General features: G+C 33.1%; 1 protein-coding gene and 1 pseudogene across 2 annotated transcripts; one reads left to right on the top strand and one right to left on the bottom strand.

The window, feature by feature from the left end:
- Positions 1–189: 189 nt before the first annotated feature.
- LOC113706942 (cytochrome P450 76T24-like) lies at positions 190–2,434 on the bottom strand (annotated as a pseudogene).
- Positions 2,435–23,607: 21,173 nt separating this feature from the next.
- LOC113707329 (BIIDXI-like protein At5g11420) lies at positions 23,608–27,740 on the top strand. Of its 2 annotated transcripts, none has more exons than XM_072063672.1 (3): positions 23,608–23,800; positions 25,545–26,042; positions 26,968–27,740. In XM_072063672.1, exons 1-3 carry the CDS (start codon positions 23,722–23,724, stop codon positions 27,507–27,509), a joined length of 1,119 nt encoding a protein of 372 aa, XP_071919773.1. In that variant the 5' UTR covers positions 23,608–23,721; the 3' UTR covers positions 27,510–27,740. The 2 variants fall into 2 exon arrangements, with proteins under 2 accessions (XP_071919773.1, XP_027085408.1); XM_027229607.2 differs by having other exon boundaries at positions 23,609–23,800; positions 26,971–27,740.
- Positions 27,741–27,804: the final 64 nt, after the last annotated feature.

The raw sequence follows: 27,804 nt of genomic DNA, 5'->3' as shown, positions 1-27,804 counted from the left end.
ATGTCAACAGCCATCTAGAGTATATTATTGTTCTTCCAACTTGACTTGGCCTTTTTTGAAATATTTGCAGGTGCTTTGAGAGGCTTTCTTCTTCTTTTTTTTTATTTATTGAAAACAATTGTTACCAACATCCTTGGCATTAAAATTTGACCACTTAGGTGGTTTTCTTGGTCATATACGCGCTACATGTGAAGGGATCGAACGTTTCAGTGTTCTAGTTAAAGATTTTACATACAAAACACGCAACAATCTCAATTCTAATCATCTGAAATGATTAGGCCTACAAATTATTGGATTGCACTCATAGCTTAACTGGAATAGCCTCCAGAGGCAAAGCCTTGTGAACTGACAGCCCAAATTTTTCATCCATGTCCAAATCTTCTGGTTTCATTCCCTCTTCAAGCTTCCAGTCAATGTTGTGAATGAAAGCAGCTAGCATCAAATGCACCATTCGATAAGCCAGAGGCAATCCAGGACATATTCTCCTCCCTGCACCAAAGGGGATGAGCTCGAAATGCTGGCCTCTCACATCAATTTCACTGCCTAAAAATCGCTTTGGCTCAAAAATCTTAGGATCTGACCATGTTGTGGGATCTCTACCCGAAGCCCACACGTTGACAAGTACTTGTGTGTTCTTTGGCACTATGTAACCGTTGATTTCTACATCATCATTAGCTTTGCGAGGAACAAGCAATGGTCCTGCGGGGTGTAGCCGAAAAGTTTCTTTGATTACCGCTTGCAAGTAAGGGAGCCTCGAGATATCTGATTCTTGGACTACTTCCTTCTGTCCAATGACTTCCTTGAGCTCGGCTTTAGCTTTAGCAATCTTATCAGGGCTGCGTAGTAACTCTGCCATAGCCCACTCCACAGTGGTTGAATTAGTTTCTGTTCCTGCCACAATTAGCTCCTGGTAGAAACCATACTTAGAATGATGTCAAGCCAACAGATTTCCTAATTCCTGCCCATATGATGTGAGATTATCGTGCAAAGTTGAAGATTTCCACTAAAGATTCAATTCTATTCCAAGTTCCAACCTATATTTCTGCCCTGCACTTTACAAGTTAAGTACCCTACAAGCCATGTTATAGCAGTCATTCTATAGCTAGAGGATATCATTAATTTTCAGCATTTTACCAAATGATAAATTTTCATGACAATCAATGTCAGAGGTTGCCATTTAATTTCTTAAGAGAATCAGTCGAGCAAAACTTCCCATCGACTATAATATTAATGCACAGAATCAGCCCCAGGGTCAACGGAAGGACAAGAAATTAATTATACATTGACAAAGTTTTTAGCCATGTAAATTTATAACCAACTAGCTTATAAAGGTGATCAGGTTAACACTTACCAAAAGCAAATGTTTGAGATCATTGCGGCCGAACTCAAACTCATTCTTTATGCTATGATCCAGCAGTGCTTCCAACAGATCATTCTTCTTAGCCTCTGATGTACCTCTGACCTGTAGCCGTTCATTAATGATATCATCAGAAATATCAAACAACTTCTGGAAATAGAACTTGCTGTCCCTCATGATTCCCTGAGGATCAATCATCTGTAGAACTGGAAAGTAATCTGAGAGATTAGGAGCGCCAGCAGCTTTCATCACCCCCCACACAATCTCTTTTGAGTTCTTGAGACGAGTCAGAGTCATAGTTGGCAAAATCTTTAGAAAATAGAGTCCTTGATATCAAATTAAGAGATGTTGTGAAGGCTGCATCACCAACAATCACAGCTTTCCTGCTATGGCTAGACCGACGCAAATAATCACGTAATTCTTGAAGCTTTTCTTGACGAAGGCCTTGGTTAGCATCGAGCCTTGGTGTTGCAAAAATATTATCTTTGCACATCTTGCTCATGTTCCGCCATTGGCTGGAAGGTGGCAGCCAGACCAAAGAGAACTTGTGGTGATCGAGTGCTTGAACTGCAGTGGGGATTGCTCGGCTTGAAAACATCCGGTCATACTTTTGTAGCACTTCTCTTGCAACAGTTGCAGATGATACAAGTATGGTTGTTTTGCTCCCTAGCTTAAGAGACATCAGAGGTCCATAAGTTCTGGATAATTTGGCAAATGATTGATGGGGCTTTTTACCAAGCTGATGGAGATTACCGATGATTGGAAATGAATAAGGCCCCGGAGGGAGTCTGGCTGCTGATTTCCGGGGCCTTGAATTTGAAGCGAGCACATAGATACATACCCAGATGACAAAAGAGATTACAAGGGAAGACACTATAGTATCCATAAACCTTCTTCCTTCCTTCCCCCTATTGTTTTACACTCTAGACTTTAATATTTTACTCTCTCTGGATACCTCCATCAGCAGGGCAGCATGTTTATATGACTTTAAGCCGGGGTAACTGCGCAAGTGGTGATTGGATAAAGAGATTTTAAGTATCCATTTGCGCTGGCTTTATTATTTTGGAGATATTTTGAATATAAAGGTCGGATAAGGATGGAAAGGCCGGTGCAATATGTGAAGAAACCTGCAGTCCAATTAGGCAACCGACAGCAAAATTGAGGCCATTTTTTTCCTAATTTTGGGCTCCACCACTTTCGAAGACCGCTGGCAGACCTGACTTGTGTGCAATCTTGGGACGCGAGGCTGGAGCGGTTGTCAGAATAACCGCTCCGGAAGGTGTAACATCATTTGTATATGGTGTGATATCATCTGTACAAGGTGTAACAATAAAACAACAGCGAGTAACATTAGAACAACATTTTTGTGGGTCCCACACGACGTGAAAATCGAGTTACAAGACGTAATCTGAGCCGCACAAATTTTTGAGGCCTCATCCAAGCCGTGAACTATCTGGGACGGTTGTCAAGAGACAACCGTCCAGGCCCCTCGTCCGCAATCTTGGCAAGTGGAGAAGATGCGGGATGGAGATTGTTTTTAAACCCAGATCGAATCGGTTGATTCGGTCAACTGTGAATCGGCCTTCGGACGATCCGATTGAATGCTAAATCCGTTAGACAATATGAGGCCGTTAATAACCCATCAAACCTTTTGAACCGATAAAAACCGGATGAACCATTAACCAACGGTTTTTGAGTTTCTTACAAACTAAACGAAACCTATCATAACCATGGCTCAAAGTCGCGATCGTGGTCCGGACCGTTTCACATCGATTTCGGCATATCAGTCGCGGTTTTGTCAAAACGCAAATTTTTGAAATATTTAATATTCTAAAAATTGTAAAAAATATTATAAATAAAAATAATTTAAAAATTAGTAAAAATAATAAAAATTTAAGTTAACTTGGGATGATTCGAAGTGATTCGGTGTGACCTCGCCATTTCAACCCTTCACGGTAATGTTCAGTGTGGCAAGTATCTCAAAATCGTATCATTCCGATATCGTATCGGAAGGGTCCGAGACAATGACGAAACCCCAATGATCAACAGTTGAGCCGTCACTCTCCTCTCTCTCTCTCTCTCTCTCTCTCTCTCTCTCTCTCTCTCTCTCTCTCTCTCTCTCTCTCTCTCTCTCCATTAGTCCCTTTCTCTTCCTTTGGCTTCAGCACCTTCAAAGAATTTTTTTCCCATTCTTCAGGTTCAATCTATGTTTCCATAACTCCACAAGTTCTCGATTTGCAATCTAATCTCGAACCGGCAAGTGGATAAGGTGGTGAAGACTATTTTCTTTTGCTAAATTTGGAATCTTGGTTCATTCAACATTTATTTTTTCCCCTTATTAAGATTTTAATCTGTTCGTTTTTCATCTTAATGCTAATTAATTTCGATTCATTTTTCTATCTCCTTGTTTTGATGATTTCTTTTAATTTAAAGTTTAATCTTGATCTTTCCTCTGAGAAATTTTCACCTTTTGGTCTTGACGGCTATCAACATGTTTATTCCTTCTTCTTCTTCTTCTTTTTTCAATTGAACCAGGTAAGGAGAGAAAATCTGATAAAGTCAAGTAGTTGTTAACCCACTAATATCAGAGCTTGTCTTAATATTTACGATTAATCTTATTTATACTATCCCCATTAGATATATGACACATGTGCAAATTTTGAATTTAAAATTTAAAATTTACTCATGTATCATCCATCGAATCATGATAGTATATACACTATAACAGTATATATAAAATTTACTCTAATTATAAGCTTCAAATTTTTTAATCAATCAACGTTACATCTTTTATCTTTTCTTTTCTTTAGCATGTTTGTGTAATGGACTTGAACTCATACCACTATACTATAATTAGAACAAGCTGTATTCCATATCATGATGTATATACATCTCAGTTCTTTTGCCAGCATTAGCCCATTAGCCATTCGTTAGCCCATTAACTTTTTAGCATTGGTTTTAAGTGTTTGGTTGTACTTTCCTTTTCTGTTCTTTTTTTTTTTCAATTCAAAGTTGCTTGTAATATTCTATTAGGTTGGTTGATTTTTTTTTTTTTTATTTGTAAACTGTTGGATGTAATTGGACTTATCGCATGATAGTGAATGGCTTTCAGGTTTGAACTTTGAATGATGAATTCGGGAAGATGATGATGGAAATGAAGTTAATTGTATTTAATGCCTTGCGTTGATTCCTGGCCTTGTACCCGAGCCGAGTTGACAAAGATCCTTAAACCTTAAATCCAAGTTGAGGATGATGAATTGATGATAAATATTTCTGGGAATTGTGGGGACCTTTTATGTCGTCTTGTTTTAAGATTTGTTGCGGTACCCTTTTTTTTTTTTTTTTTTTTTTTGTCACAAGGGGGTATCCCAGCATTTTTGCCGGACTAATCCCCTGAGGCTGTACAGAGCCCCCCCAAGGATGCACAGCAAAGTTCGAATTAGGGTTGCGTTCAGATCGAGTAGAGCTCGAGTAGTGCGCTACTCGAGCTCGATCGATGTTAAATAACTAAGTTCGAGATCGAGCTCGAGCTTGTCGAGCTTTTAAAATTCGAGCTCGAACTCGAACTCGACATCAATTTATGTTACTCGAGCTCGAGTTTAATTAAATGTAATCAATTCAAATCAAACTCAATCGAGCTTATTCGAGTTCAATCAAGCCTAATCAAGCTCAATTAATTAAAATTAATAGTTTATATATAATTTTAAATAAAAGATATTATTGACATTTCATAATAATAAAAATTAAAATATATATTATAAAAAGCTCGATTAAGCTCGTCAAGCTTTCGAGTGCAAAATATTGAAACTCAAGCTTGACTCGTTGCTTCTACCAAGCAACTCGAGCTCGAGTCAAGCTATTCGATTCAGCATCAGCCCTAGTTCAAACTGGTGACCTACAGGATACTATCGCATATGGTCACCAGTTGAGCTCCCTGCTGGCACTTGGATTTTAGGTAGTTGGCACTTGGGATGGATTGATGGGTTAATATTGAATTTTCACTTAAATAGATTATATTTAACCCATTCAATTTTAGATTGGGTTGATTTTTGGTTGAGTTATATTAGATCATCTCAAATTCATGATCCAAATATAACCTAACCTATTAATTAATACATTGTGATACATAAACTCTCTCTTATACATTGATGCGCACAAAAAGATTTTTTTCACATACATAACTATACTTTCACACACACGAACATACACTCACTTCTTAAGCTCCTTGGAAACATATCATAAATAGAATAATATTATTATGTTGCTTGTATTGCAAATTTTAGATAATAAATTGTACATTTAAATAGATTAGCTAAAAAAATTGTTTACTTCATACTTTTTAATACTACAAATTGATTGAAACTTATTCTAGTCACAACTTATTTAACACTTTTACTATTTATATCTACTTTATTGTAACTTGTAATATTCTATGTATTTAAATTATTGAATGCTAGATTATATTATGCTTGAAAATTTAATTAAGAGACATATAATTTGTTGTATTATAATATTGATGAGAAATTATTAACAATGAAATAAAACAAGTCAGAGAAAAGTAAAAGAAAGAATGCAATTAGAACAAATTTAAAACTCTATTCTAGATATACGAAATTTTAACAAATAGAAGCAAGTAGCAATAGGAGAATAACAACCAAAAAAAGAAAAAAAAAAGGATGAAAACAACACACGCTTAAAAGTCATAATAAATTATTATGGATGTTGAACAAGTTTGACTACTGTTGTAAAAGTAAAATAAGCATGGGTTTTTATTTCAAATTTCTATTTTCTTTTAAATAAAAATTAAAAAAATTGATTTAAAACATATATATATATATATATATATATATATATATATATATATATATATATATATATATATATATGAGAATTTTGAATACAAATTGGTTAATGAACTGTTAACACATGTCCAAATGCAAGTGATTAGGCATATGTGTGTTGAATCTTGTATTTATTGTTTTAAATTATTTTTAAATAGATTGAGTATTGGATGCTCAAATAAAAAATTCAACCCGCTCAATGAATAAGTTAAATTGTTCTTACCCAACCCAATAAAATTTATAACCCAACTAATTCAACCCATCCTTTAAAATTAACGGGTGAGATGGGCGGACTATTGGATTTTGGAGGTTTTTTTGCCAACCCTACCTATTCATTACTGCCCATATATTCATTTTTAAATAAATCAATAGCTGCGAAGAACGACAAAATCCATACCTGCTCGTTCAAAGGCTAATGATTTCAAAACTACTGGCGACGCATGTACGTGTCTCAAGTAAGAGAAACAGAAGTTCAACAATTTGCAAGGTGCGTCAAGTAGACCAGTTCAGGCTGGGAATGCGTATATAAAATCATTTCTAATGGTAAAAAATTTAATCATATGCTACTTCAAAAGAGTAAAAAGGAAAAAAGAACAAATGCATGAAGTAATAAAAGGATGGCCAGTCGCGGCTGTCAAGCAAATGCATGCACGCAGACATTTTCTTGCTTATTGGGCTCCATAAATTTCAGACTTCTTAATTTGGTTTCTTCTCCAGCCTCTTTTTCTCTTCTTTTGATAGATGACAATTTTGTTTTCTCGTTAGTCAGAAAAAGGCGGAATTTATTTCTATCAGTGCCATGGGCCAAACAAGGAACTGCCAGAGTAGCATGTAAAATCCTCCAGAAACATTACTCATTGCAACGTATACCGACTCTTCAATACCTTCTTCTCGATATGTTACGTATGGGCGTGAAAACTTCTCATCATATTTCTAACATAAGTTGATGGTTGAGCAAGAAGCGTGATAAGGTAGTAGAATGGTGCTATGATTTTTTTTTTTTTTTGGAGTTTTTGGTGTGCTTTTTGATGTTTTTTTTTTTTTTTTTTGGGTGTTATCATGGTTTTTGTGCTTAAAAACAAGCTAATTCAAAAAAGACCCTTTAGTTTTTCTAGTACATTTTTCTACTAGGTGCTTGTATCGTTTGTACTCCTAAATTTATATCTAACTTACCATATAAATTCATAAGCACTCTACACTTGAGAATGAAACAAATCTAACTGTTCTACTCCTTAGCCTCCAATTCTCTTTCTAGAGAATGAAACAAATGATTTTGTTGAACTGTCTTTTGCTTAGTTATATCATGGCATTTTTATCATTTTATCCGTTCCCGTTAATTTTAACGGATTCCGTCATCTTTACAATTTAGTTCAAAACATAAGATGTCATGTTGTACGTTTTGAAACTACAGAGGACTTTTCTATATATTGGGTTTATCACAGGATTTTTTTGTTTTTTACCCTATAATAAATTAGCACATCAATCATCCCTTAACGAGTACCTTAGGGCACTCATCAGCCAAACTTTTTGTTAATTTAAATTTGGTAGGTGTACATACATTGTATAGATTAGATATATAATATGGAGAACAATCCAAAAAAAAATCAAAGAAGAGGAAAAAAATTCTTTTGCGGAATGGTACACGTAAAAAGTCGCAGCAACAAAGAAGAAAAGGAGAAGAAAAAGAAGGATGCTGAACTCACGGTGAAGGTCGCATGGTTCATCTTGATGGGCATTTGGCACAAGTTTTAGCTTCGAAACACCACCAAACACAGGCCAACTAACAGGCCTAAGTGCAAAATACCCAATAGAAGGCCCACAACCCAAAGCATCCGAGAGACCTTTTTTTTTTCTTAAAATCATCTATGTATTAATGTTGGTTCAAGAGCAACTCCAAACCTTAATAGTAGTGCTTTTATCGAATCAAGTCGAATTTGAATAGTGCACTACCCGAGCTCTATTCGAGTAAAAATGTTAGAGCTCGAGCTCGTTGATTCTTCAAACTTGAGCTCGAGGTTGAGTTTGAGCTTATTTTATCTTACTCGAACTAATCAAGCACAATCGAGTTCAATCGAGTTTTCAACCTCGATTTTTTAGTGAATTTTATAATTTTATAATAAATAATTAAAATTGTATTATAATTTCACTATTCAATAAGGTTTGAGCTTATTTTACCTTACTCAAACTCGAACTAATCAAGCTCAATCGATTTTAATCGAGTTGAATCAAGTTTTCAACCTCGATTTTTAGTGAATTTTATAATAAATAATTAAAAATTATATTATAAATACACTATTTGATAAGGTTCGATGAGTACTTGAGTTTTGATTTTTTTTTTTTCTACTTCAACTTGACTTGATTAACTTCTCAAACAACTTGAACCCGACTCGACCGCGATCTACATCAAATTCGAGTCAAACTTTTGAGCGAACTACTCATAAGTCCGAGCTTAGTAGTTTGATTAATTTACACCCTTACTTACCTATAAAGGGAAACAATTGTAGTGGCTACTAAACTATTCTATTAGCACACTTTTAGTTACTCAATTGTTTTTTGATTTAAAATAGCCACTCAACTTATAAATGTGTATATTAGTAGTCATTCTATCAAAATTCGATATTAACCCTAACGGAATGAGTTACATATGCATTGCACATGCCAAAACTACAGGTAAATTTTTCCTAAAAGAAGAGACAAAATTCTTAAATAGCCACTAAACTATACAAACAATACAATTTTGGCTACTCAACTATTTTTGTTTCAAGTCGGCCACTAAACTAAGCAAAATAGTATATTAGCAGTCTTTCATTCAAATTTTGTCATTAGATCTACAATTTTCATTTAGTTTCAGGTTCATGGAATTATTTCACAAAAACTTCATTATATAATTTAGATACTTTGTCAAAACTTATAAATTAGAATCTATTAAAATGACTTTTATAGATTCTAAATTTTTTTTTTTGTACTATTGAAAATTTAAAACTCTAGGTGGAAAAAATAACTTGAAAAATTTACCATTTAAGCTCAAAATGTAGAATTGGATGAAAATCAAAGAATTTAAGAGAAAAGCAGATGGAATTACAGCTAGTATACCATTTTGCTAAGTTGGACAGCGATTTGAAACGAAAAATCTTTTAGTGGCAAGAAATGTATAAATTGAATACATTAGTGGCCAGTAAAATTTGTTTCCCTATGGTTGGATGAAATCGTCCTCATTTTTTAGCATGTGAAATGCACATAAACCCCATTCCATTAGCATTAACAACAACATTTGACGGAATAATCACTAATATAATGATTTAAGAGTTTAGTGACCACATTGAAATAAAAACTCTTGAGTGGCCAAAAGTATAAGACTGAAATAGTTTATTGGCCACTAAATTTTTTTCTCCTTCTAGAAAAATGAGAGAAGGAAAGGCCTTTTTTATGGGTGTAATATTCCTATGTAACTAGGCTCTTGCCTCCAACTGAACCCACCCCCCCCCCCCGGGAAAAAAAAAAAAAAAGGAACGAAAAAAAAAGTGAGGAACAAAGGGAGTGGGGAGGGCTTAAAATCGAACCAGGAACCTATCAACCACTTGATTAATGTTCCTTATATTGATAAATAATTTTTTAAAACTCGTTTTCTATCACTTCAAGTTGTGTTTGGATTGCATTTTTCATGATTTTTCATGAAAAAATTACTGTAGCGATTTGATATATGTGAGGAAAAAAGGTAATAGGGAAATGTGATCGCGGAAAATGACGTAATTTTCTAACGGAAAACCGCAATCCAAACAAAGCAAATATTCTGATCTTATTTGTTGATGAGATGATATTTTGCATGCAGGTTTGCCTGTCATTTAATCTTAGTAGTTGCAATTTCTCGTCTAAACACCTTGTTGCTCGATAAAAATCCCCGAAAAGAACAAAATGTAAATTATTTCCCTCGTTCTGATTATTCCTTTTCTTAACATTAGTCATTAAAATATTTTTATTAGTAAAAGTATGATAATTTGGTACCATAGTAACACAGGCGCAGCCTTTTATGCAATGACTATGCTACATTAGCAGATATTGAGTATGCTAAATAATTTGAAAAATATAAATTTAAGCTTAAACTTACAAGCCAATAACTAGCATTCAAACACTTTTAATAATAGGCCTAAATAAAATGCAAAAAATGTTAGGACTTAAGAAATGCTGCAATTCTATACCACCTATTCATGACACTCAAAATCAAAATGGAAGCTAACAAAAGCGTATGATAAAAAAAGATAAATATTTGATGGAATGACAATATTAAGATTAATTTATATTTTTTTAAGTCCATTATTGTTTTACCTCTCACTACTAAATAAGAATAATTGATTACAAAATTAATAGTTTAGACGTAATAGACATAGGAAAAAAATTTGAAAGAAAAATAAAAATTCTTAATTTGGAAAATTATTGAAGAGTCATGACTTGAAAACAAACTACAGAGATATAAATTTTGGGCTCCCTATTATGCATTGCCTAACTAGTGTAATCACATTGATTGATTCCTGGTTTTGCTAATTGGATGGAGTATTCATAAAATTATAATTGAATTATGATTAGTTAGTTAACTAATATAATGACATTGATCAATTCTTTTCTTTTTATTGTATTTACATTTGTCATTAGTTGCTATATTTGTATTTCACTAAATCAATAGGTATACTTCTATGGGTTAATTTCAATTTCTCCCTGAACTTGGAGGAATGGTTCCATTTTACCCCTTAAATTCAGAAAAGAAAAAAAAAAGTCAGTTCTCCCCCTAAAACTAAAACCACTTGTAGCTTGTATCACAATAAGATGGCACCAAGAAGTTTGTGACATAAATGCCATTTATCAAACAACTGTATTTTACACTTGGGTCCAACAAAGGCTGTACTTTGCAAACGTGTTTCAAACGGGTCTTTACTTGAATTTGCTCTCTAATTCTTGAAGCATGAAAGTTCCCTATTGTTCTACTTTCACCACATATTAACTCAATAAACCTTGAAGAGCATGTAATTTAAGCCTATTGAAATTGATTTTTTATTTGGAAAAAAATAGAAACATATAGCGTACCGAAAACAATTTCAACGTTTTCTAAAAATGAATTTCTTATTTTATATGTTTTTAGTAACTATTTGTATGTCTTCTCTCTCTCTCTCTCTCTCTCTCTCTCTCTCTCTCTCAATTTATTTAGCACGCTTTTGTTTGGATTGCTATTTTTAAGAGTTTTTGAAGAAAAATGTAATGTGACAATTTGATGTATGTGAGATAAAAAAAAATGATTAAAAATGTATTCACGGAAAATATAAGAAAATTTTATGAAAAATCAGAATCCAAACAAGGATATGTAAAGTAAGTTTTTCATTGCCTCAGCATACAGCATTTTATAAAGAATGGTTTGATTATTAGTCTCGAGGGCCATAGTTCTTTTTTTTTATTATTATTTTTAAGTTCAGGGTTAAAGTGAAAACTACCCCAACTATTTAGGGGAATAAAGTGAAATTAATCCTATATTTTAAAAAAATATAATTGCTTTATCTGATAACCCAATTCAACATTTAAAACTTAATAGATTTAAATCTTAATCTATTCAAACACATTTTATAACAAAAAAATAAAATATTTGAATTAATTAAATGACACTAAATTTCCTAACCAAAATTTACTCCAAAAAATAAGTGATAAACTATTCACTTATCACTTAATATGATATACATTCAAATATATTAGATTTAATATTTAACAATTCAATAATTTAGTAAATTCAGAATTCAAATTTCAAATTTCAGTTTTCATAATTCAGTTTTATAACCATCCCTTGGTTAAGAGAAAAGCCAGCTGAAGCATTTGCATGTGAGGCACAAATATAGGTGTTTTTGAACCTTTATTCAATTTACGTGGATCCCCTAACATGTTCTAAACACCCAATGTTGTTACCCTCGCAACAGACATGGAGTAGTTCCTACATTGCGGTCAAGCGCTCGTGTGTGCTGCTGGATTGAACGATTACCTAACGGACCTAACCACAAGATTTCTTGCCCACGGATCTACTTTTGGGCCCAGAAATGTTAATGATAGCAGCCCGTCCTGAGGGCCGATCTGATCCGCTATTTATTACGTCCATATTTAGGTAATTAAATTCTATAAATACAACGGAAATTTTTTTTAAAAAAAAATGTAAAAACGCTTTCAAGTTTTTACCAAATTGACTAAATTTTACCCCTTGCTTTAAACCTATATATAAGTGAATGAGGGGAATAAGGAAAAGGATTTTCAAAAGATTTTTGCAAGTTGAACTAGTTTTCATCGTGTACATAATACGGTAAAATTCTACAGTGTAGTTGAGGTATCATAAGATTAGTTCGATATGATAAAATTATACCAATGATTTGATATTTTCATCTAACAATTTGCATTAAACTCTAACTGTATGCTCCTCGCGAATTTGAATAAAAGGATTCAAAAACATAAAACAAAAGATTTGTGAATCAATAAATCCTCTGCAGAAACATTTATTCCTTGTACTAGAAAAAGAAAAAAATCCTCCTAGAAAACTCTTGTGCTCAAAAGGCATTTAAGGGAGACGACGGTCCATAAATTGGTGGTCATAGAATAGAAAATTTGAAATATGAAGTTAGGCTAATGTCATGTAATTCCGACACAAATAGATATCCACAAATTCACCTAAAAAATAATTAAATACAACTACATTTTTTTTGTACTACTAATTTATACATATAATCTGTGTTAAATTACAACGTGTTTAAAAGGGATATAAATCGTCTAGCAGCGGTGTCCCAGCTACCCCCACCCCCCAAAAAAAACCCCCCTCCCCTTTGAGAGTTGAAGAAGAACTTTTCACCCTACCTGGAAATGTTTAGGATCGTGGAACAAGTTTGGTGGAAGCTCTAGCTACCATGGGACATTCCATGTGAACAGCAGGCCAAGCTTTAATTTGGGGGAGCTTCACGTAGTCATAATGCATCCTCCATTTTGTCTTCTATTTATGTAGCTCTACCTATGAAAGAAACATTGAAAAACCATTAACCAATTAAAGAATGATACATGGCACATTTCTATCCACCCTTTGCAATTCAGGGCTCTTTTGTCATTTCATTCTACATTGGGTGCTCTTTTTTTTTCTTTTTTTTTTTTCTCGTTTTAAGATCAACAGTAGTTCCTCACTTACCTTTGATGGTTCGAATCCATAACTTGTTAGATACGAGTAAAACGTCTTGCTAACTAGAATATTTTGCAGTTAGCTAGTGTATTATTTTCGTTTTCAAGAGTTCAATACTACTAAATTTTTTCGTGATTATGACTAGTCTAGGAGATAATCTTGTGTCAATTTTTACATTCAATGACTATTAAGTGAGAGTTTCTTCAGTCCATGATATTATTCTTTTCTCTTTTATTAAAAGGATACGAAGAAATTAAGGCAACTCAGTACGTACCTGTAAGACAAAGAAATAAAAAAAAAAAAAAAGGGGAGGGGGAAAAAATAGAAACAGAAAAAAAAAAAAAAAAGCAGAAGCTTTGTATTTGAGCTAGTTGCAGTAGTTTTCATTGGTAAGCTTATGAGGAGACAATTGCATTTAATTACATGCACGTGAGGTGTCATAAACCATGGGATTTCTGAGTTGACAAGTGCATTTGATCATCTTCCTACTATAAGTTTTCTTTTCCCATTTTTGGTACTAAAATCATATTGCTAATAGTTGCTTAGAAACATAAGTTGACTTATTCCTAATCATCAATTTTGAGTTACCATATCTTTCTTCTTCTTTTTTTTAGAAAAATCTTTTTTTTTTGACATTTTTTTAGCAGGGAAAAAAAATACTCCCTCCGTCCCGTTTTGTTAGTCTTGGTTTTTTTTTCATACAGATTAAGAAAGTGTAATTAATTTGGTTGGAAACATAAATTTAGATTAATAATTTCCTAAAATACCCTTATGCTAATCACGAAGAGTGCCAATTAATATCAGTTACAGCTAATAGGTTAGTATTGGAAAAGTTCAATGTATTCAATGTAGTGGGTTAGTATTTAATAACAATGTATTAATAACAAGATATTTAATAAGGGTATTTTAGACAATTTAAAAGATTACTACATTTTTTTGGTAAAGTGGACTACAATTTGGGACAGACGAAAAAGGAAAACAAGACTATCAAAGTGAGACGGAGGGAGTAAGATTTAAGAAGGAGAGAGGGCTTCAACCAATTACCACATCGACTAATGAATGAAAAAGCTAATTTTCATTGGAATTATATTTTGGTTCTTGATTGTTGTCATAATATTAAGGGTTTAAAGTTAGCCCTCATTTTAATCAAAGAATGTGACTAATTAGATCCACAATATTGGCCTAACAATCAACTAAAAATTTTTTTCTTGAACGTTAAAAAACTTACGATGAAAGGAGAGTCACCTCATTCTAATGCCACATCATGCCATCGACGACGCAGTTCTTACATTTAATTGATTTGTTTTTTTTTTTTTCACTCTTATTACATCAAAATTGGAAGTCTTGATGCTAACCATATTAATGCAAAATAATAAAGAAATGTCTTTCAAAAAGTGAGCCACATATGGCGACGGTTGCTTTGTAGCTTTCTTCTGAACCAAATCCCAGATCTGGAAATTCCAGAATTGATGGGTCAACTGACAATGTTGTGCAAGGGTTTAAACTCAAAATTTATCGACCCTTTTTCCTGCCATCACCATCCAAAGGGCTTTTCTAATGTTTTCACTTTCAGACGTCATTTTTCACAGGTGACATCAAATATATTTGTCTGTCAATTTACATGATATGGATTTACTCAATGTGGAGGTTTTTTTTTTTTTTTTTTTCCTTTTTTTAAGATTGGTAACACAAAATTAGCCCTTGCATTTTAGTGCATTTAGCACGAATGTACTTAGTGCATCCTTAGAAAATCTCCTTTTGCGTTTTTGGGATTTTGCATGAATGCCTCTGAAAACCTTGTTTGGATTGCAATTTTACTCTAAAAATTTTTAAATTTTCTACGAATACATTTCTTAATTACCTTTTTACCTCACATACAGCAAACCGTTACAATACATTTTTACAAAAGCTCCAAAAAATAGCAATTCAAACAGACTCTAAGGCGTGCCCGCATAAACAATTGCCTAGATTTAATCTTACACTCTCTTATTATTGTACTTTGGCCCCGCCATAAGTTCTCAAACTGCCCAATGATTGTATTACGGTACTGCTAATATTCGGATTATAGCAAAAGGATATAGTATGCATGAAACTGATTAAAATTTGTTCCCTTAGGATAGAAGCAGCTAGGTTTCATGCAGCTCTCCATCTAGGGTAAGCCAAGCATTGCAAATCATGCCAAATTGCCAACTACCACTCGGGCTTTTGATTTTTAAACTTTCCAAGTAAAAGGAAATATTTGTCCTGTGTAGAAAGGAGAATCTGCATGGTTCCTTGTTGGGTGAACACATTGGCGTTTTCTCCCTTTCTAGTTACACAGCATTATGAAGGAAGGTAAGGGACTAATAAGCAAATAAAATCTTCCAATATCAATAGTTTGATTATTTCGTTCCCTTATCTTCTAAGATGAAAAAGGAAATCTCCGAGAATTGTTTGTGGCGAGCGAAGAGAGAACTTGAATTTTCTCGATAACTATAAAACGTACGTAGCATTTCTGAATCTAACTAGGGCTTGCAATACTGAAACAAGTATGAAGCAACGTATCGTTACACACTAAATTAAGACTGTGTTTGGATTGTATTTTTCTGAATTTTTTTTGTAGAAAATTTACTGTATCGATTTGATATATATGAAGTGATTAAAAAATATGTTCACGAAAAAACGTAGCAATTTTTGCGGATGGCGAAATTGAAACGAACGAAATGGGAAATTTCCTTTTCCAATTTGATGGTGAAACCTCGTATCGAATTTAGGACTTGGGGACATCAAAAGTGGTCTTCCTCCATCGTAAATTAGGTGTGTGAAGGATGGCAAATTTGGCAATTGAGACAAGACTGACAAGTTCCAAGTTCAAAGAATGGTAAGAATAGGACAAAGTGCCCTAGGATCAAAATTTGTGGCTTCATCCGAGCTACTTCGTCCGCATAAGTATATTCTACTAAAAATTTAATTTTCTTTTTTTTTTTTTGGTTTTTATCCCTACAATTTTTCTGAGTCAAAATTTTAGATGCGGCTACGGATTCAGTTCGGCCCACATGCCTCCTTCCTGAAAGAAAGCCCAAAAGCAAGCCATGATATTGGGTTAGCATTAGGTCAGCTTGATTGTCCAGGATCCAGATGTGGACCCCCACTCTGGGGATCTTCATCTGATGACTGGGTCCACCAGTCTCATGGCTTGTTTTAATTTTTTTTTTGTCGTATTTTAGTCATCGCCCAACCGGAGTCGTCGACAATAAAATTGGGACAAGGTGTCGAACAGTCATTGGGAAAAACGTTCGGAGTGGTTTTGTATAAAATGCATAAGATGGAATTTTTTATACACACGATATAATCTACTTATAACAATGTGTAATTATAAAACAAAATTTTATGAATCTTACACATGGTGTGAAAAACTATGTACAAGATGAAATTTAGACCGTACATTTTGTTTTTTACTAAATCTTGGCCATGAACTGCAACCGTTCTTGCCCCTCCTCTGTAAAATTGTAAGTGGTGGGTATAAAAGGATTGGATCCAGATAATTTTGGTTCAAATAGGTTAAGTGGGTTTTTTTTAGAATTTTTTAAATTTTTTTAATGTAAGCGCGATAGTTCGAATTCGGAATCTCTCACTTACATATCCTCCCCTGAACCACCCAACTTATCTCTTCTCCCAAATTAAGTGATTATTAATCCAGGAATGCTAAATATTACTAATCCAGCTAAAACAAAGCAATTGCGTGCGGAAAAGAATGAAAAAAAACACTGAGTAAAGAAGATCTCTGAACCATGACCTACAACATGTTTGAATACTCCGTGCAAAAAGTTTGTTGAATCACTTACTATATCTGTCAAAAAAGTGTCTCTCTCTCCCCCTAAGCGTCAAAGAAGTTTTTTTTTTAAAGCGCAAGTCGTGCGTCTTAAAATGGGACTTTTCATTTATATTCCTTTCTTCCATACTATCCAATACATCCCTTTTCTTGAAAAAAAAAAATTTAGTGTAAGTGGAGAGTTCGAATTCGAAATCTCTTACTTACACTTCATTTTCCCAACTTAGGACCTCTCACTTACTATATCTCATGTAGTTGTTGCCCATACGTTTGGACGAACTCTATGTGCAATAGGCTACTCCACGAAAAGAGACTCACAAGTTAAATCGAGACGATGCTTAACAATAATAAATAGGAAAAAAGATACAGTGTGATTATTCTATGTAAAATGCTGTTAGAATTACCTATTTAGATCAATTGTCTCATGTTCATTTACTATTTATATAGATCATGGTTATAATTCCTGTAAAATTACTTTTCTTGGCTATCCATGAAGATTAATTTTAGGTTGATAAGGGTAAGAACTTAAGCTAAAGCTTTTCTTGCCTCCACAAAAATCATCCTTGCTGATGTATGGGTACCAAACAAGCAGTAGTATTGGATGTATTTAGACTAAGTAAAGTAAGGGATCAAAGGTATTTTTGTTTCCATAACGACTATGTATTCTTGCATAGGAAGAATTGGATTAGATTGGATAGTAATAAAGAGAATTTTAAATACGAGGTTTTGAATTCAAATTTTTTACTTTTTATATATCGTCCAGATGACAATTCCTCTCTACCCTTAAGAAAAAGTACAGAAGAAGAGGGAGGGAAGGGAAGGGCAGGGATTTGGGGGAGGGGGGATAGGGGAAAGCGGATTAGGTATGATTTGATTTTGAAGCCAATGGTCCTTGTCATTATGTCATTCACTCACTCTCGTTGGTTAGCAAGACCTGGACAAGGTAAGATGGTTGGCCGACGTCTTGTTTGAGACTTCATCGCGAAAATGATGCTCCAATCATTTTTCATTTTCTTCTTTCTTTTTTTTTTTAAAAAAAATGCTTCAATAAAAATTTTCACAACTTCGACCCCAAAAAATATATATTCAAATTTGTCATAAGCTGAAGGGAAAGTGTCCAAGAGATAAATTAATTTTGTGGGAGTAAGGAGACAACAATCAATGTCCATAGAAAAAATTAAACACAAAAAAGTGATACAATATATTTCCATGTTAATAATTGACATTTGACAAAAAATAAAATTAAATACTTCCATGTAAATAAATAATAATGCAAACACAATAATTAAAGAATTTTTTTTTCAGCAGGGGTCCATTTTGTTAACATACCTATATTACACGTAACTTATTATACTAATACACATAATTACAATTATTATACTCTTATATTTAGACACTTTTTAAAATTAATTACGTTTTTCTAAAAAAAAAAAAAAGAACCAACATTCAAGACCCCTCTTAACGAGTTGATATTAGACATCCTAATCAAGTGGATATCAGCCAAACCGATAATTGAATGGTGAAGTTGATGGTTAGACATCCTAATAAAGAAGATGCGGGATCAGAATTGATATTCTTAATACCCTCGAACTCAAGAAGCTGTTTCAATCATTTTGACATGATTTGCTTTCTTTCAGTCATTCTTTATTAAAACGAAGAATATGTAATCAAAGCACAAATCCCTACTTTTATTAGCCACCTATGATTAAGAATACCCAAACATTTAAATCAAAACTTGGCAAGAATGATGTCAACCCCTAACTTCTAGTGATTCTCTAATTAAGCCAAGATTTCGCATAAGCAATTCTACAGGGACTACCCTAACTGGCCTTGGAAAATGTTCCTTAATTCAAGTAAGATCATTTAGGTATATATAACCACCACTAACAGAATAAAAAAGTTTTTTCAATAGTGCTCAGTTGGAGCATCAATGTTATTTTTTTTTATTGGTTTTTCACATTTGTTGGATTCGCTTATTTTTAGATTTATATGTATCTGTATCATATTTGATTTGATGTAATTTTTGTCATTAGTATAGATTTATTGAATGAATTTCATAAAAAAAGAAAAGAGTACTTAGTGAACACTTATTAATATACTTGATACCTAATTTATCATTTGAGTGCATGCACTTACATTTATTGTCTATTATCATTATGTTTCAAGACTAATGGCCTATTTGATAACTCAATTGGACACTTAAATTTAATGAGCTAAGAACTTAATATGTTCAAACGTGTTTGATAATAAAAAAAACGTCTTAATTAATTAAATGACAATGAATTGTTTAGGCAAAGCTTACTCAAAAACTATAAGTGATAAACTGTTCATTTATCATTTAATATGGAATATATTCAAATATTAAGATTTCAGTACTTAACAATTCAATAACTTATGAAACTGAAATTTGAAATCTAAAATTTAAAATTTGAAATCTGTGAATCTGTTAAGTTACAAAATGTTAAATTTTGAAATCTTAACATTTGAACATATTTTGCATTAAATGATAAATGAACAGTTTATCACTCATTTTTTTGGAGTAAGTTTTGTCCAGATCGACAATTCGGTGCCACTTAATTAATTAAGATATTTTACTCTTGGCTATCAAACACGTCTCGATGCCACTTAATTAATTAAAATATTTTACTCTTGGCTATCAGACACGTCTCGACGTATTAGAGTTTAAATTCATTAAATTTAAGTGCTGAATACCAACTTGATAATTGCCCCATTTGAGCATCGGTTCTGTGAATCCTACAAAATATATGGACGGATTCATGTCCGACCCATCTGCTAAAATTGAATCAAACCCTATGTACACATGTGCTGCAAATCCTCCCTTTGATTGTTACATTTACTCCAATATTCTGCCATGACAATTGATTTAACAATCATGCCATCGTAACAACTTACATAGTGCTGGAAAATTTATTGCGATTCCATGTGAAAGAACGATAAAGGGGTTTGTCATTAGCATAAATGTGAATATATCATTCTCAAATGCACATGGGCTTGTCCAAACCCGACCAAAAATAAATCCTAATCAGTTTTGTTTGTCCACAGTTACATGCGCCTTCCTCTCAGAAAAAGAAAATAATCACATCAAATTTTATCAGAGCATTGCATGCCAACACAAACTTTTATGATCTCAGAATTTTTTTTTAGCTCAGTATCTTTCAGCAGTACAAGGATGGCTTATATATCCTTCCATCTACGTAGAGCAAAATTTGGACGAATTTTTCTTACTTCCCAACTAAGAAATTCCCTTTCTTTGGAAACTAAATTTCCAATGGAAAACTCGGGAATTGATTTCCTAGTTAACTAGAGGCATAAAAAAAGAAGTAAACCCAGAAATTGATTAGAAAACACTAATTTACCACTCGCCTCACAAAAAGGATATGGAACATTTATACAAAACCTTTCTGGAGCTTCCAAAATGCAAATAGTCAAGCAAGATTGAGGACTTGCTTCTCTCAATGGATAAAACATAATGTAGACTTGAAGATTAGGTTTTTTTTTTTTTTTTTCATGATCAAATGTTAATATCTTATCTTACTATATGCTGTGTGTAAAGCAAGAGGGGGAAAGATTTGGTGTAAACAAAATTGTGTCATTTAATGTATTACCTAATCTACACTTATCTCTAAGGATAATTACATCATTTCAACTACCCACCTCTCTATAACTACTCCATATCTTGTTAAATTAACTTTCACTTGTCTAACAAAAAACCACAACTTTACTAAACTACTACTTCCCACCAAAAATAATTTGAATCATTTTAATATCTTTTTATTAGTTGCACACACATTAATTTGATGTGTCTCGAGCATTAGTTTTGGTAAATTGTCTCAAATGTGTACATACTAATGTAGATTACTTTTATCACTTGATAACACAAAAAAAAAAAATTTACAAAATCACCTCTTTTTTTTGAAAAAAAATCCAAATCACCTTTATTTGAAATTTGAAAAAATTCTTACAATTCAGGACTCAATTTTAGGTGAGAGAAGAGGTGCATTATGGATCGATTTTGTCAATTATATTAGAAAAAAAACCTAAAATTGAAGAGTGAACCATGCTTAATTACCCATTGAGGAGCTTCGTTGTATTTATACTACTTAAGAGAAAAGGTAAATAATTAGGTGTTGGCTTGAAATCTATATATATATATGTATTGTAGGAGAGGTTTTAGTGGAGGCCACCTGGATGACTTCCAAATCTCCTATACATATTTTTTCTAGATTTTTCATTTACTTTAATATATAAATTCAATTTAAAAGTTTGAAATAATGATTTACAACTAATCCTTTGACAATTCAAATTTTAAATTTAAACTTTCTTTCCCATTTCAAATGAGTGCTTAATAAATCGTTTATAGTTTGTTTTCAGACTTTAACCCCTTTTTCCTTCCTTAAGTAAAGAAAATAAATTTGGATAATTTGATTAGTCCCATATTAAAATCATTCACCTCATTACAACTTTATCACTTTAACCTATTTTATTCCTCGATTAATAAAGATTGATTTGACAAATCTGAGAAATAATGTGATCAGTCCCTCTTTTTAATCATTTATGTAGTAACATTTTTCACACTTTCCTTCTAGGTATATACATAGATTTGTCAAACATTCAGATAACATGTTCAATTATAACCATTGTTTAACCATTCTACCTATTGCACATAAATTAATTTTTTAAGGCTTAAACTTATCCTATTAGACGATTATTCAAACCAATGAAATAAACATCCTGACATGCAACATTATCTAGATAATTTTTGACATGCGCAAAACTTCATTTGGATAATTTTACATATAATGCATACATCAAAAAGTGCACATAAGACAAAATTTTTAAATAATAAAAGGGGCATTAAGATGGTTGTTTTTTGGAGTGTTTATTAAAAATTTATATTTGTTTAAATAATTATCTTGGGTGATTGTTACAAAAAATAGTAGTATTTCACCAAAGTTATACCCAATTACTTTTTCTTGACGACTATAATTCTAACTCTTTATTTGAAAAAAAAACTTAAAAAGTGGGGTAATGAATCCTAAATAATAAAATGAATAAAAAGATTGGAGTATAGCGTTGGGAAGGGTAAAGTCAAGGGAGTTATAGTTGTGCGTTGGGATGAAACTATCAAAATGGGTGATTTATATAGGTTAAATGGATATAGTTTTACGTGATTTTGGTTATCTTACCCATTTACAATCCATTACAAAATTCTATTTATTTTTTCTTCCATATTCATTGAGCAACAAAATAAGATATCATTGTAATCAACAAAAATAAGAACACATTGCATTAATAAATAAAATTTTACATAAAAAATAAAAAAATTATACAGAAGAACCATTAGTGGTGATCACAAGAAGTTTCAATTTTGTCACTCTACAAGAATCTCAAAATAATTTAGGTGTGAATGTAAGAAATCAATTAACACTTAATGAGTTAATAAAAACTTTGATGGAAGGGAGGGAGGAAGTAGGATAAAATTTAACAAAAATTAAAGAATAGGAAAAGAACGTTAAATCTGCCTTTGCAAAAAGTAGAATATAATTATTGAATTTGTAGTGGTTTAAATTTACTTACTAATAAATTTGAATCTACATCTAATTTAATTAGGTCTAAATAGATAGTCCCAACCTATCCATTTAATCGCCACCAATTAACGAGTTTAATTGGGTTACCCATTTGAAGTTAATAAAATTGCATACCCATACTCATTTGTTGAAGAACAAGTTGAAAAATTAGCCATTATTTACAACTATATATGGGTGAAAAGAGTAACAGTATAGGAGGTAAATAGGATGCAAAATTAGATAGGAGATTGCACAAATTGATAGAAGCAAGGTAGGGAGAAGGAAAGGTAGAGTTTATGAGAAAGAGACAAATTGGAGAGATGTGGGAAGTTTGGGTTAAAAAGGTGAAGAAGAGAACATTGAAGAGAATGGAAACATTAATGGGAAATTGCGCAAAAAATGAGAACATGGAACGGAGGGGTGACAATTTTATGTTTGGTGTGTTTTTTTATATTTCTTTAGATATTTTTGTGACCTTTGTTCATATTTTTTAATATACGTTAAGGTTTTAACAAAGGTACATAAATACAATATAATTAGATACCAAAATAGCACTTTTTTCATTTTTTTAAAACATTTTTTCATGTAACTAATATAAATAATTTATTTACTATTATTATTATATTACACGTAAATCCGTGCATAGCACAGGGTGCAATACTAGATAAAGAAGTAAAAGAAGAAATGCCCCAAAAATAAAATGGCAACAAAACAATGACAAAAGAACATGGAATGCCAAATCGGGCAATGATGAAATTAGAATGAAATCTGGGGGCGATTGAAAAGGTGGGCATGCATAAAAGGCCCTCTACTTTGCCATTCCTTCGAATCATTGCATACGCCTTTGTCTTCCTTCCTTTCTTCCGTCCTTTTTCTTTGCTACTTTCTTTCTTTCTTTCTAAAAATATCCAAATTCTCAAAGAGAGCAGAGTCATTCAAAAATGAGAGCAGCAGCAACAGCAGCCACCATTTTCATGGTGGTGCTTGGCACTTTCCACATTGCCATAGCCATCAAAGATGGTAAGCTCAAAAATGCTTCCATTTTTAAGTAACTTCTGCTTCCATTTCAATTTCTCCAGCTTTGTTGGCTCCTTTTTCTCGAGTTTCTACTTACATAAAACAAAACTTTCCACAAATAGCAAGTAGTATTACTAATTTTCTTGCTCAAACTTTCAATTGTTTATTCCATAACATACAGTTTGTTTGCATTTTCTTTAGACCTTTTAAGGTTCAAGTAGCTTTTGTTTGTGTTTTAAATATAGTACTAGTACATCATTCATTATCTGACATAAAAATGATGACCCCTTTTGAATTTTGATATTTTATTGCTGATATTAATTCTTTGTACTGGCTTGGAACATAGCTATTTAATGGGATTCAGTTGATTAGCTTGTTCATGGACCTTATAGGACAATGGAGTTAATAATTTACTATTTGACTGAGTCACAGAATGTCAGAAACATTAATCCAGAAATTTGATATTTGACTACCCATTAGTAATAAAAATAAAAATAAAAAGAGATGCCAGGCTATTTATTATCCTCTAAAAAAGCATTTGTAAGAAAAATTTTGCTTTATTTTCCTCTAAATACGTTTTTTTTAATCACTTTTTTAGTTTCACATAAATCACATTATAAAAACCCTATAGCGAATAATAATACAATTACTACTTCAATAATCTTGGATTACTATAACTCAGAATTAACGTTATCGTTCTTGATTACATCAATTATGGTGGTAAAACACTACCACAAGATCATGTAGCATTAATGCATGTCTGGTAACAACTTTTCTTTTAGGTCAAATTATTATTAGAGTTTGAGGAACAAAGTAAATTTGCATTTTTTTTTCAAAAAAAAAAAAATTGGAATTAGTTGAGGGTAAATATGTCAATACAAGTTGCAATTATTTCCAGGACTTGTGCACTGTAGAAAAACCACTGGGTATATTGGGACAGCAGGTGGGCATGTACCTGCACATGCATATGCATGGCTGTGAGGTACTTTTTTGTCCTGACTCTCTGGGACTATATTTTGGTCCCTTTGGATCAGTAGGCCAAAAGTCCACGTCACCTGGTTTCAGTACCTAGAAAGGTTTGGGGCCTTTTTTCCATTTCATTCTATTGTTATTATTTTTTTGGAACTTGTGTCTGATTTCTTTGCAATATGAGGGTACACTGTATCTATGGTACAGTTGCTTCAGCTCCTAAGCTGTGCCCACTTTTCCTTTTGATTTTTTATAGCACAAGAGGACATGAAGGGAATTTCAATGAACAACTAAGATCATGTTGATCTCCAAAAAAGGAAAGAAAAAAAAAAAAAACTAAGACCATGTTTCATAAATTAATTTTTAACTCCTTGGGAGCTACAGACTAATGGACTAGTATTTGTAATTGGTCTAGATTGATGGTCAAGAGAAAAAGAAATTTCTCCATGTTACTATTTTGGTGAAATTTATCCTTTCTCCATGTATATCTATTGAAGAATCTTGAAAACTTCCCACCAATTAATCACTTGAAAGATGAACACTTTAAGATGTGAAAAGTAAAAAAATCAAAAGAATTATGAATTTGAACAGAGGAAATGAAATTGTAGCATAAGTCATAGTATGGTAGTAGTATGCTTTTAGATTGCCAATCTTTAAAATGTAATTGTTAGGATTCTTAGAAAAATCTTGCAAGGTTTAACATGATTTACTTAATAAATTCAGTGACCACCATAGTTAAAAAGACTTTCTTCTGATATTCCTCATGAAAAAATTGCAGGGCTGATGGAAAATGGCAATTTTGAAATAGCTCCAAAGGATTCAGACCTGAATGGCACAGTTGTTCTAAGGCAGAATGCAGTACCAGGTTGGATAACCTCAGGCTTTGTGGAGTACATAAAAGCAGGTCAAAAGCAAGGTGACATGATACTAGTGGTACCAGAAGGACATGCTGCAATTAGGCTAGGAAATGAGGCATCCATCAAGCAGAAAATCAATGTAACTAAAGGAATGTACTATTCCATCACATTCAGTGCTGCAAGAACTTGTGCCCAGGAGGAGCAATTGAATGTGTCTGTTGCACCCGATTTCGGCGTTCTTCCGATGCAAACGCTGTATAGCAGTAGCGGATGGGACTCGTATGCTTGGGCGTTTCAGGCAATGTATACTGTGGTTTATATCATAATTCATAATCCAGGAGTTGAAGAAGATCCAGCCTGCGGACCGCTTATTGATTCCATTGCTATTCGCACTCTGTACCCACCTAAAGCAACTAGTGGTGAGTTTATCTGTCTCTTTAAATATTTCCTGATCTTGTTTGTAGATAATGCGTTAATCTTCCCATCTAAGGTATGCAGAATATGCTTGACCTTGCTTGCATTAACTTGTATTCACTGTTCTACAGCTCAAGTTCTTTGGACTTGGATTGGTGTTGAGTCATTTTCCCATTGCCTGTGTTAGATGGTGCTAGTGCTGTCTTTTGTGTGCCTTTTTGGACCACTTCTTAACTACTTAGCCATCTGCAATACTACTTGCACTGTGTCCAGCACAGGCATTTGATTTGCTAAATGGTGGACACTAACCCTTGCTCTTCTAACAACAATATTATCTGCATTTTTGCACTGTGAGGGGTGATTCCTGGCATTTGTGCACCAATTTTAAGTATATGGACCTCTAAGAAGTACTTGGTTTAAAGAAGGCCAATGGATAGAAGAGACTAAGAGAGTTGGTGAAAGAAACATTAAATTGGGAACAAGTACATCATCTTAGAGCACAATCTAGCTAGTTGAACAAATATATATATATATATATATATATCTTTGATGTAAACTAGCATGTGATATACATCCATTAATTGTTCGGTCGCTTCATCAAGCATACAACAAACATGAAAGGGGTTTATATAGGGGACACTTAGGTGTATGTGATCAACTAACTAGCCTCTCTAGGAGAAACACAAAAAAGCTCGCCATTTCAGTGATTTGAGTCAATGACTGCAGAAATTGCTCATGCAGTGAATTGAATCAATTTGTCTCTCACCTTCAACTGTCATTCAACTTGTTGATATCCAAATTTTGAAGTACTAGCACCTGGGACTATATAGTAATAAATTCACATTGCAAGAAATCGATGGTTCCATTTGCAGTATGCCTTTGTGCTTTGACTGTCAGTTACTGATTCATTATACAATTCGCTAATGCAAGCAGAAAACTTGGTGAAGAATGGAGATTTTGAAGAGGGTCCATACATATTTCCTAACACAAGTTGGGGTGTCCTTATCCCCCCAAATATTGAGGATGATCACTCTCCTCTACCTGGTTGGATGATTGAATCCCTTAAAGCTGTAAAATACATTGATGCGGCTCATTTCTCAGTACCTCATAACAGCAGGGCTGTGGAACTTGTGGCTGGAAAAGAAAGTGCCATTGCTCAAGTTGCTAGAACTATTATTGGCAAGACCTATACACTCACATTTTTAGTGGGAGATGCCAGCAACTCCTGTGAAGGATCTATGATTGTTGAGGCATATGCTGGAATTGTAACTGTCAAAATTCCATATACTTCACAGGGAAAAGGTGGTTATAAGCCTGCAGTGCTTCATTTTGTGGCAACGACTAACAGAACTCGCATCATGTTCTTTAGTACATACTATCATACGAGGAGCGATGACAACGCCTCTCTGTGTGGTCCTGTTATTGATGATGTGAAGCTCTTAAGTGTTCGTAATCCACGTAAACTTATGTAATGGTGCTCCTGTTGAAGCAAATGAGTGGCTAAGACGCAGAAGAAAAACTTTGGTATACGAAGAATGTTTGTGAGGGATGCATTGAGGTTTACTCCCTCAGTTTTACTTGCTATTTTTACCAGCAATACCTTTAGTACTAGTAGAAGTGATATAGCATATATGTAGAAGCGTGATTCTGGTTGAGTGATTATGTACTATTCTTCAATAATGGAGAAAAGTATTTCAACCAAAGCTCTTTCTCTCTGTCTTTTTTTTTTTTTTTTTTCAGTTTTAGATGCTAAATTACACTGATATA

Source organism: Coffea arabica, chromosome 8c, assembly GCF_036785885.1.
Source record: "Coffea arabica cultivar ET-39 chromosome 8c, Coffea Arabica ET-39 HiFi, whole genome shotgun sequence".
NCBI classification, from domain to species: domain Eukaryota; kingdom Viridiplantae; phylum Streptophyta; class Magnoliopsida; order Gentianales; family Rubiaceae; genus Coffea; species Coffea arabica.
This window is presented reverse-complemented; position numbering and strand designations above follow the sequence as displayed.